Source organism: Bison bison, unplaced genomic scaffold (assembly GCF_000754665.1).
Source record: "Bison bison bison isolate TAMUID 2011002044 unplaced genomic scaffold, Bison_UMD1.0 scf7180017864063, whole genome shotgun sequence".
Classification (NCBI taxonomy): domain Eukaryota; kingdom Metazoa; phylum Chordata; class Mammalia; order Artiodactyla; family Bovidae; genus Bison; species Bison bison.
Window position 1 is genome coordinate 4,922,461 of NW_011494635.1, and position 12,002 is coordinate 4,934,462.

General features: G+C 41.3%; 1 protein-coding gene across 1 annotated transcript in view; it reads left to right on the plus strand.

Moving 5' to 3' along the window:
- The first annotated feature begins 2,385 nt into the window (after positions 1-2,385).
- Positions 2,386-12,002, plus strand: part of LOC104985991 (dihydrodiol dehydrogenase 3-like) — a 15,707-nt gene continuing 6,090 nt past the window's right edge. Inside the window, 7 exon segments of the mRNA XM_010836392.1 lie at positions 2,386-2,469; positions 4,686-4,853; positions 5,135-5,251; positions 6,481-6,558; positions 6,970-7,092; positions 7,892-8,001; positions 8,876-9,041. Coding sequence (XP_010834694.1) covers positions 2,386-2,469; positions 4,686-4,853; positions 5,135-5,251; positions 6,481-6,558; positions 6,970-7,092; positions 7,892-8,001; positions 8,876-9,041 — 846 coding nt within the window.

A 12,002-nucleotide genomic window follows, 5' to 3' on the forward strand; every position in this document is an offset into this window, starting at 1 on the left:
GTCTGTGTGCCCAGAGGCTTTGCGGGCAGAACTCAAGCTGAGGTGGGCAGGGTGACCCTTTCCTAGGGCCTGCTGGCAACTGTCACCTCGGTGGGAGGGGGAGGGGAAGACTAGAGCCAGAGCCCAGTGTGAGCAAAGGCTTCTCCTGTGCTCAGTGGCTGTCCCCACCCAACTGGGCCAGGTGGGTCCCAAGATGCTGGAGCAGAACTCTGAGGGTTGGGTCCAGACTGGTTCCACCCCATGCAAGTGTGCACCCACCTCCTCCACTCTGGCACCTTTGCCCCAGAGGGTGGCAGAGCTGGAGGGAGGCATGCTGGAGCAGCCCCTGGTGCGGGTGGCCGTGCCTGTGGTGCAGCCCTGGCACACCATCAGAGCCCCAGACCCGGCTCCTCGGGCCCGTCTGGCCTCCCTGCCCCGTCCAGATATGTGTGTGTTCCTGTGTGTTCATAACTGGCTACCTGAAACAGCAGGCAAATACTCACTCTTGATAGATCTTGTTCCTTGTCCTGCTGGCTTTCACTAGTTTGCCTGGCATTCTCCTTGTCTTTGTTTCATCCCAACAGGAAAGCTAAGGGTGACTCAGTTCATTTCTGAGTCAGCATCTTGCCTGGCCCATGGGTGGCTTTCTGAGTCCAGTGAATTTATGACTGTTTTTGAATGCCCTATGGCTTCCAAATCCACACCCCAGTTCTACTCAGGGTTTTATCCATACATGGTCCAGTCTATGGCTTCACCCTTATTCCTTTGTCCTTGGTTCTGTGTGTGTATATATAGTTCCCCTGCAGCTGCAATAGCCATTCCAGCTGCTCTTCAGTTTAAGCTTAGAGTTAACTGAAACAGGCACCAGTCCCCAGAAAGCCCCCAAGTTGGTTGGAACATTGCACAGTTGGTTTTCTTTGATCACTCTGGATTCAGGGAAGCAACTGGGGGCTGATCAAGATTGCACTGTCCCAGGCAGGAGGAGGGTGCAGGTGAGTAATACAAGAGGAAATTTCCTACCATTCTGTTCTTGATTTTTCCTAATTGTGTGTTCACTTTGTTGCTGTAGATCTTTGAGTGTTTTCCAGAGATCTTAGGAGGTTTTGCAGCTGCTTTCTCTTTCATTTCTTGCCTTTCCAAGGGAGAATTCACCATTTTGCAACTTCACCATTTTGCTGACATCACTATATATGTTAAATTTTGTTTAACTTCACCACACCCCCATATATCAGTGCATCACAATTTCCCTTACTCTTTCCAAATGTGTTATAATTTATGTACCTTATGCAGGAGACTCGGGTTCGACCCCTGGGTCAGGAAGATCCCCTGGGAAAGGAAATAGCAAACTACTCCAGAATTTTTACCTGGAAAATCCCATGGCTGGAGGAGCCTGGTGGGCTACACCCCATGGGGTCGCAAAGAGTTGGACATGACTGAGCGACTAACACACATGTAGTTTATTGGGTTTTCTCTTATGAATAATGTTCAACAAGTTAGTAAATTATGTAAAGTATGTATCAGTTACATTATGAAAGTACTCTGGGTGTGTGCTAAGCTGTTTTAGTCCCATCTGACTCTTTGCAACCCCATGGACTGCAGCCCACCAGACTCCTCTGTTCATGGGATTCCCCAGGCAAGAATATTGGAGTGGGTTGCCATGCCCTCCTTCAGGGGATCTTCCCAACCCAGGGATTGAACCCAGTGATAGAAACTGTACATCTCCTTCTTTGGCAGGAAGGTTCTTTACCACTAGGGCCACCTGGAAAGCAAGTGTACTCTAAAGGTTACATAACTAAGTACAACATAGAAACACTCAGAGTCTCTTTGCACACTGCACATGGTATCCTAAAGCTATTAATAATTAACCTCCGATAAATACTTTTCCAAAATGTCTGGTTGAGGTATCCTGTTCAGGATTTCACCACTGTCAAGTCTGTAAAGCAAAATAAGTTTGCTGGTGGGAAATGTTAAAAGGAAAATTTACTTTCATTTGAAGTTTTGATTCTTTATTAAGGTATAACATTTTCAAAAATGCTGTTATCACTTTTATATTTTGTGGTGTGTGTATGTGTGCTGTTTGTACTGTAAGATAGTTGTTTCAGTTTATGTTTGATTGAGATTGGGCCTATAATAAGAAATTAAAAAAGATTGGTGTGTGGAAATTTCTAGTTTAACTAATGGTCATTAATCACTCAGCTGATCTCAATTTATACAATACTTTAGGTTATACTGATAAAAAAAAATCAAACAAGTTAACTCTCTGACTCCATGGGCATTAGATAATCACACTTCTACAATGCATCTGCTAACATTGGACAGTGCAGCTGGAGTGTTACCTTCTTGTTATTTATAACCTCTGAAGGCAGAAGAAAAAATCAATCTGCTTACTCAGAGGAACAACAGGCAATGGATTCCAAAAGCCAGAAGGTGAAGCTTAATGATGGCCACTTCATTCCTGTCCTTGGATTTGGAACCTATGCACCTCCAGAGGTAACAGTAATGGTTTGGGGTTGAGATATAAATAGTAGTGGATGTGACATGAGCAGAAGGGACTTGGGTTGTCAAGCACTAAGTTCCTGTGTGACTCTGGGGGGGTCATGTGGTTCCACTAGCCAGGTTAGAACATACCCTGTGAAAGGGGAGATAGCATCCAGTCTCCACTCTGCATCAGGGTCTGAGGCTGTGCTCACCTGCAGATTACTCTGGCTTTCCTTCCAGTTTCCATCTCTTTCCCAGATTGGCAGAAGAGGTGAGACTTGGCTGTGGAGAATACTTACTGTCAGCTGCTTTGCTTTAAGGATGATTGCAATGGTGGGGTTTCTCTGTAGATTTTATTAGTTCAAGAACTATTTCCTCCTTCCAAAAAGATATGACACAGAGAAGTTTTTAGGTGGAAGGTCCTGAAGATGAACTGACTGAAAAATAATGGGAGAAAATTGTTTTTCTACTGTGGGGTGCCTGGTAGGTGCCAGGGCAGGAACACTCCAGCTGTGTTTTGCCCTGTGCTTCTGTTTCTGCTTGGAAACTTCTTCTGATGGCAACTATAGTATCATTTGAGGTGATGAGATGCAATCTTACAGGCCAGGTTTTGTAATGTATCTGTGTGTTTTGTAATATGTTTTTATTTAAGTATTGTTTTCAACACTGGGGTATAAAAGAAGAGCTGGTAGACAAGTCTCTATGCTGTAAACCAGAAAATTTGCTATCTATCTTGTGTTTATAGTATGTAGTTGTGACAATGGACTGGTCCTTAAACTTTGAGCCTCATGTTTTTCATCTATAAAACCGATGGAAATAGTTAGACACATTTTGGAAACAGAAGACAGTACTTTGTAGTACAAATTGGGGTGAGGGGAGGGAAGTGTCCAGGCTGTTACTGAAGCTCAGTGGGTTCATTCCTTGGTATACACAAATACCCGAGCATTTAAGATAATCCAGGACTAGCCCTAACAGAGAGAAGCTACACCAACTATCTCCCTCCTTGAAACAGGAATGAGTCTGAATCACATAAAAAGAAATAGAATATTATTCAATATTAAAAATGAAATTAATCCTGTCATTTACAACCACACAGATGAACTAACTTTAAGCTAAGTGTAATAAGCCATAAACAGAAAGACAATTACTGTATGATCTTATAGGTAAAATATAAAAAAGTGGAACTCATAGAAGAAAGAGTAGAGAATGGTGACCATAAGGTGGTGATAAGTCTAGGAAAAATGAAAAGATGTTGGTCAAGGGTACAAACTTTCAGTCCTAAGATGAATAAAGTCTGAACACCTGATGTATAGCATGGTGATTATAGTTAAAGATAATGGACTATATCTTGAGATTTTGTAGAGACTAGAACTTAAATTTTCTTACAAACATGCCCTAAATTTAAGTATGTGAGGTGATGGATCTGTTGCCTAGGTTGATTGTGGTAATCATTAGCAATGTATGCTGCTGCTGCTGCTAAGTCACTTTAGTCGTGTCTGACTCTGTGCGACCCCATAGACAGCAGCCCACCAGGCTTCCCCGTCCCTGGGATTCTCCAGGCAAGAATACTGGAGTGGGTTGCCATTTCCTTCTCCAATGCATGAAAGTGAAAAGTGAAAAGTGAAAGTGAAGTTGCTCAGTTGTGTCCGACTCTAGTGACCCCATGGACTGCAGCCTACCAGGCTCCTCGGTCCATGGGATTTTCCAGGCAAAAGTACTGGAGTGGGGTGCCATTGCCTTCTCCATTAGCAATATATACTTATATGAAAATATCACTTTATTCAATATACATGCTTTTTATTTGTATTCTGTGTGGCTTCACTGGGAGACAGAAGTCTTAGAAGCTTTCACATGATTCTTGATGCTTTTACCAGGCATTTTACACCTTTGTTGATTTTGCCTCAAACATCTCACAGTATAAATCTTATCCATAACTACAACTTTATGCTGAGTCCTTTAGATCTTCCAGCAAATCACTGAACCTGGAGGTTGTCTTGGGGTCCTCTGAGGCCTGTGATCAACCACGGGCCATCTGGGATTGAAGGGTTCCTTGGTGCCCATTTAATCTCTGGCCAGGAACATTCAGAGAAACTGTCATGAGTTTATCACAACACTTGCAGAATGAACCAAAAACACAAAGAAATGCTGATTCTCAGGAAGATCAAACTTGCGCCTTAGCAATCTCTTGATCATGTAGATACTCAACTTCTACCTTGTTGCTTATGTAGGCTGCTAAGAGAGAAGCTCTGGAAATCACCAAATTTGCTATAGAGGTTGGGTTCCGCCATGTTGACTGTGCTCATGTGTACCAAAATGAAGAGCAAGTTGGTCAGGCCATTCGAAGCAAGATTGCAGATGGCACTGTGAAGAGAGAAGACATATTCTACACCTCAAAGGTGCTGTGTGTTGAGTGTGTGCACATGTGTCCAAGTGATTTCGCCCAGATGACAATTATATAATAGGATCATTGTTCAGTGAATGATTGGTGAACTATTCTTACATACATTCCTGAAGTATTAGGGTTCCCTCATGGTTCAGTGGTTAAGAATTGGTGCTTTAATGCCATGAGCCCAGATGTATCCTTGGTCAAGGTAGTAATATCCCACAAGCCAAGTGGTAAGGAAAAAAAGTTACCTAAAGTGTTATTAATACAACTTCCATTCTTTAACCTCTGCAGCTTTGGTTAACTTCCCTTCGACCAGAGTTGGTCTGACCAGCCTTGGAAAAATCACTGAAAAATCTTCAACTGGACTATGTTGATCTCTATATTATTCATATTCCAGTGGCTCTGAAGGTTAGAACTTTCTGTGATCACATCATTTTGTATCTTGTGTTAGAATGTGCATCAACTTTCTTGGATGGTTGGATAAAGATTTTTCTTAGTAGGTTGAAGGGATGATTACACTAGAGTAGAATCCCCCAAATAATCATTTGTAATCATCTTTTTACTGAGTTTCTTGGAATCTCTTACAAGACTCCCAGGGAAAGGTATTAAATAATCTGAGTTTTTCTACCTGAAAAGCTTGAGAAATAAGCCAGTTATGCACACAGTCCTGGTTATGACTCTTGAGTCTCTGGGGATTTCATGAGCCAAGAGTTTGGTGCATCTGTGGTGAGCATGACACTGCCTTACATTGAACATGATGACTTTATCTTGTCTTTCATCCTTTTAAGTTGAGCGGATTTGGTGGTGCTCCCTCTGGGTGTGTCTAAACCTCATGCCTTTATAGGGACTTGGAAGACCTTGCCTACACTCTTGCCTGTCTTCAGGATGATGTTTGTAAATTGCAGTTAGCCGATAAGAACGGTTACTTAGAATTCTTGATTTCAAGTTATAGAAATCAACTCAAGTCATCTGTTGCAAAATCGCTTAGTGGATTATGTGGATGGAAAGTCCCAGTCACAGACAGATTTTAAGAGTTGCAGTACTCTTCAAAAATGTCTCTTAATTTCTATCCCTTATCATGGCTTTACTCATGGTATTATTTATGTTTACTGAACATTTTCCATTGGTGGCAAATATGGCCTTGGAGCAGTTCAAGGCTCATGGTCACGAATTTGAGAGCTTGTCTGGATCTTCCACATTCCATATCCACCTAACTTGAGCCTTGCTGGTTCATATGCCTGCCCTATGGCATCTGATCCTCAGAGAGAAAAGAAAGTGATTGCAACATTTATGCTGGAAATAAAGTCCATATAACTTACTACCAGTTCTAGCTCAAGAGAGCCATTTCAAAATAGACAAGTACAAGGAACAGACAAAATTCACAGGAATCACTGTGAGTCACTTTTAGGACCTAGAAAAATTGTATTTATTGCAACATATATTAAGTATAAGAGATTAGAATAAGCTTCCATCCTAAAGACACTGTTCACAACTCCACAAACAAGTCACTTTGCAGATATTAGTATCTAGAAACTTTAAATCTGTCTCATGGATGTTTAATTCCTGATGCCTGTCACCCTGGATAAAGGTTGGGAAATTATTTTGTGACATCTCTAAAATGCCTGCTTCTGTTCCAGCCAGGGGAGGAATTATTTCCAAAAGATGAAAATGGAAAACTGATATTTGACTCGGTGGATCTCTGTCTTACATGGGAGGTGAGTCCAGGGAGGAGAGAACCAGGAGAGGAGCCAGAAGAGGGGGAACCTCCTTCATTTCTTCCACCTGTGAGAATGAGCTGTGGCCCATCAGACTCAGCAGTTCATGAATCTAAGGGTTGTGATGTTGAGGTTGTGGGGAGGAAACCATTGCTGAAATGTTCACAGAGAGGAACGAAGAGGGAGAATATGGGAGAGTGCAGACAGGTATCTCTTTCCTTCCATGTGATGTCTTCTCTAGGGTTTTTCTAGGGAGGAGACAGTAATTCTTCCTGTGTCATGACTTTTTCCACTTTTTTCTTCTTGAAAATCAATGCTAATTCTTGATGGATGACGGTGATTACCGATGTTTCTCAGCATTTATTCTTGCTCTATCATTCCATGTAATTGTTCACCACCCCTCCTTTCCAGGCCCTGGAGAAGTGTAAGGATGCAGGGCTGACCAAGTCCATTGGGGTGTCCAACTTCAACCACAAGCAGCTGGAGAAGATCCTGAACAAGCCGGGGCTCAAGTACAAGCCCGTCTGCAACCAGGTGAGCAGCTCAGCTCCTCTCCGTCCTGCTCTTCACAACCTCCTCCTTGCACTGGAGCCAGATGTCTGTCTTTCCTCTCCTCCTATTCATCTGACCTTTGTGGACAGAAGATTCTAGAGTACAGAGCCTCTGTCCGGATGGTGTGAATAGAATCCATAATGGTATCTCTGTCTGATAAATTTGGGTGGAAAAGGTGGGGAAAGCTTCCAGGTAAATTATGGGTAGAGGCCAGAGGCATTTTTCTGAGATGAAAGCATGACCAGAAACTGGATGGGAAACTGCTTGTAGCAAACTGTGTATAGGAAGGAAAACCATGAAAAGATGGAATGGGAAGTGAATAAAAAAGAAAAAATCATGTAAGACTGGCTTAAGAATTTGTGTGGAGTTTTGATGGCTAAATCCTTAGTCTTGGTGGTCTCATCCTTTATGGGCCTTCAACAGGGAGCACAGTACAAAAAAACGTGCTGGGGATGATGAAAACCATCTAGGTTAGAGGGCGAAATTAAAGGTTCATGGTAATATTAACAGTAGATAAAATATTTATTCTGAAACTTTTACTCAGATGTAGAGCCCATATTTTGATTACTCAATTTTGGACTTGTTCTCCCATCCATTTCCATCATAAAATTAACTATATAAACACACTTTTCTCTATTTCACTCTTGCTGTTGATATTTCAAGTTTCCAGTTAATGTTACAGTTTTTCCCTCAGCATTTTTTTAACCTTTTAATCTTTCTCTCTCCTGTTAATATTACCTTTGCATATAATCTGATACTGTTCTCTTTGGGCATTCTACAGGTGGAATGTCACCCTTATCTCAATCAGAGCAAACTGTTGGATTTCTGCAAGTCACATGATATCGTTCTTGTTGCCTTTGGTGCTCTGGGATCCCAACGAGTAAAAGAATGGTACTGAATCCTATTGAAGACAACTGGAATTTTCCCTGAAATTCAATTTTTGATGAAATAGTTTACATTATATGGTGCTCAGATAGCTCTCATAGGCAGGGGGGAGAGCGGGGAGGGATGAAATGAATTCTTCTCTTTTATCATCCCATCACCCAGGCTGTTTTCCCACATTGTATTAGCTTGTCAACTCATCAGTAATAAATGTCTGCATTAAAATCTGCATATAGTCCCCCAGTTGAGATCAGAGACACAGCATTATGTCATGATTTACTTATTTATTAACCACGGAACACATTTCTAAAAATAGATGTTCCAAGCCCCTTACCTTATGTCTAAAATTAGGATAATAATATGTAACTCATAGATCAATCATGTTAGAAAAAATTTCGATGAACCATTTTTGTAAACATCTATAGAATAATGATTAAATAAATGTCTCTTATTTTGAGACCTCTCAATTAGTACCTTAGAAAAGTGAAATTTAAAAATGATCCCTGTTTTTTTTCCTTCTGTTTCTCTATTCATGCTCTTGATAATAGAAGAAAAACAACCTCTCAGATTTAAAGAACAATCCATGAGTTTGGCAGTCCTGGTCTCAACTCAATAATGCATCTGAATCACCTGCAGAGCTCTGTAAACACAGAATGGGAGGTTACACAGTTGAGGTCCTGATTCAGTTTGTCTTCAGCTAAACCATGGAATTTGTATTTCTTACAAGATCCCAAGTGATGCTGATGCTGTTGGTCCATGAACCACACTTTGAGAAGCCCTGTCTACCGTGGACCTTCTTGGTCTGTTTGAGAACCTAAGACAAATGAGTCTCAGCTGAGACTCATTTGTCTCAGCTCCTCATCATTTCTGAATTTCCTTCCAGGGTGAACCTGAACCACCCCGTTCTCTTGGAGGACCCAGTTCTCTCTGCCATTGCCCAAAAGCACAAGCAGACCCCAGCTCTAGTTGCCCTTCGCTACCAGATACAACGTGGGGTTGTGGTTCTGACCAAGAGTTTCAACAAGAAGCGGGTCAAAGAGAACATACAGGTGATGATGAGTGAGACTGTGGGCAGAGGGCTCCTAGGGAATATCCTTCACAAGGGTCATTCTGTGTCCATCTCTCAGGACTTTCCTTGAGTCAAAATGAGTTACCTGCTCTTTCCCGTGCATGAAAGCTTTGTGTGTATTCCTGGTGGTTTGCTCCAACTGATGTGACAACAGGAGAGTTGGCATGGCTGCAGAGGGTTACAGTTGGACAGAAAGCAGAGATTTTTAACTCTAGTGCTATGTCTTCAATTTATTCTGTCACGTTGTACAAATGATATCTGTTTGTCTTTGTTCTCAACTGATGAAATTGCATTATGTGATTTTTTTTAGACTGTTTTGTGTGTTTTGACAAAATACTACAGCCTGAGTGACTGAGAAAAAAGTGAAATTTGTTTCTCACAGTTCTGAAGCTGGAGGTCTGAGGTCAGGGTGCCCGTGTGGTCAAGTAAGGGCCCTCCTCCAGGTCACAGGCTTCTCCTTGTACCTTAACATGGTGGAGGGGGCCACAGAGCTGTCCCAAGTCTCTTATATTATATGATATTTAAAAAATCTCATTCATGAGGGCTCCACAATCATGTCCTAATCACCTCTCAAAAACTCATTTTCTAACACCATCAAGATGTGAATTAGGGGGCACACATTTATGGCAGTGATCTTTAACCTCCTTTTTAAATTAAATTAATTAATTTATTTTAATTGGAGGCTAATTATTTTACAATATTGTAGTGGTTTCTGCCATACACTGACATGAATCAGCCATGGGTGTACATGTGTTCCCCATCCTGAACCCACCTCCCACCTCTCTCCTCATCCCATCCCTCAGGGTCACCCCCATGCACCAGCCCCGAGCACCCTGTCTCATGCATTGAACCTGGACTGGCGATCTGTTTCACATATGATAATATACATGTTTCAATGCTATTCTCTCAAATCATCCCACCCTTGCATTCTCCCACAGAGTCCAAAAGACTGTTCTTTACATCTGTGTCACTTTTGCTGTCTCACATATACAGTCATCATTACCATCTTTCTAAATTCCACATATATGCATTAGTATACTGTATTGGTATTTTTCTTTCTGGTTTACTTCAATCTGTATAATAGGCTCCAGTTTCATCCAGCTCATTAGAAATGATTCAAATGCATTCTTTTTAATGGCTGAGTAATATTCCATTGTGTATATGTACCACAGCTTTCTTATCCATTCGTCTGCCGATAGACATCTAGGTTGCTTCTATGTCCTAGCTATTGTAAACAGTGCTGCAGTGAACATTGGGATACACATGTCTATTTCAATCCTGATTTCCTCGATGTGTATGCCCAGCAGTGGGATTGCTGGGTCTTATGGCAGTTGTATTTCTGTTTTTTTTTTTTTTTTTTTAAAGAATCTCCACACTGTTATCCATAGTGGCTGTACTAGTTTGCATTCCCACCAACAGTGTATGAGGATTCCCTTTTCTCCACATCCTCTTCAGCATTTGTTGTTTGTAGACTTTTTGATAGCAGCCATTCTGACTGGCATGAAATGGTACCTCATTGTGGTTTTGATTTGCATTTCTCTGATAATGAGTGATGTAGAGCATCATTCCATGTGTTTGTTAGCCATCTGTCTGTCTTTGGAGAAATGTCTGTTTAGTTCTTTGGCCCATTTTTTGATTGGATAGCTTATTTTTCTGGAATTGAGCTGCATGAGCTGGTTATATTTTTGAGATTAATTCTTTGTCAGTTGCTTCATTTGCTATTATTTTCTCCCATTCTGAAGGCTGTCTTTTCATCTTGCTTATAGTTTCCATCACTGTTCAAAAGCTTTTAATTTTAATTAGGTCCCATTTGTTTATTTTTGCTTTTATTTCCATTACTCTGGGGGGTGGGTCATAGAGGATCCTGCTGTGATTTATGTCAGAGAGGGTTTGCCTATGTTTTCTGCTAGGATTTTTATAGTTTCTAGTCTTACGTTTAGATCTTTAATCCATTTTGAGTATACTTTTGTGTATGGTGTTAGAAAGTGTTCTAGTTTCATTCTTTTACAAGTGGTTGACCAGTTTTCCCAGCACCACTTGTTAAAGAGATCATCTTTTCTCCATTGTATATTCTTGCCTCCTTTGTCAAAGATAAGGTATCCATAGTTGTGTGGATTTATCTCTGGGCTTTCTATTTTGTTCCATTGATCTATATTTCTGTCTTTGTGCCAGTACCATATTGTTATGACTGCAGCTTTGTAGTAGAGCCTGAAGTCAGGCAGGTTGATTCCTCCAGTTCCATTCTTCTTTCTCAAGATTGCTTTGGCTATTCAAGGTTTTTTATATTTCCATACAAATTGTGAAATTATTTGTTCTAGCTCTGTGAAGAATACCATTGGTAGCTTGATAGGCATTGCATTGAATCTATAGATTGCTTTGGGTAGTATACTCATTTTCACTATATTGATTCTTCCGATCTATGAACATGGTATATTTCTCCATCTATTTGTGTCTTCTTTGATTTATTTCATCAGTGTTTTAGAGTCTTATATATATAGGTCTTTTGTTTCTTTCAGTTCAGTTCAGTTCAGTCACTCAGTCGTGTTCGACTCTTTGTGACCATCACCTGTCCATCACCAACTCCCAGAGTTCACTCAAACTCACATCCATTGAGTCGGTGATGCTATCCAGCCATCTCATCCTCTGTCGTCCCCTTCTCCTCCTGCCCCCAATCCCTCCCAGCATCAGAGTCTTTTCCAATGAGTCAACTCTTCGCATGAGGTGGCCAAAGTACTGGAGTTTCAGCTTTAGCATCATTCCCTCCAAAGAAATCCCAGGGCTGATCTCCTTCAGAATGGACTGGTTGGATCTCCTTGCAGTCCAAGGGACTCTCAAGAGTCTTCTCCAACACCACAGTTCAAAAGCATCAATTCTTCGGCGCTCAGCTTTCTTCACAGTCCAACTCTCACATCCATACATGACTACTGGAAAAACCATAGCC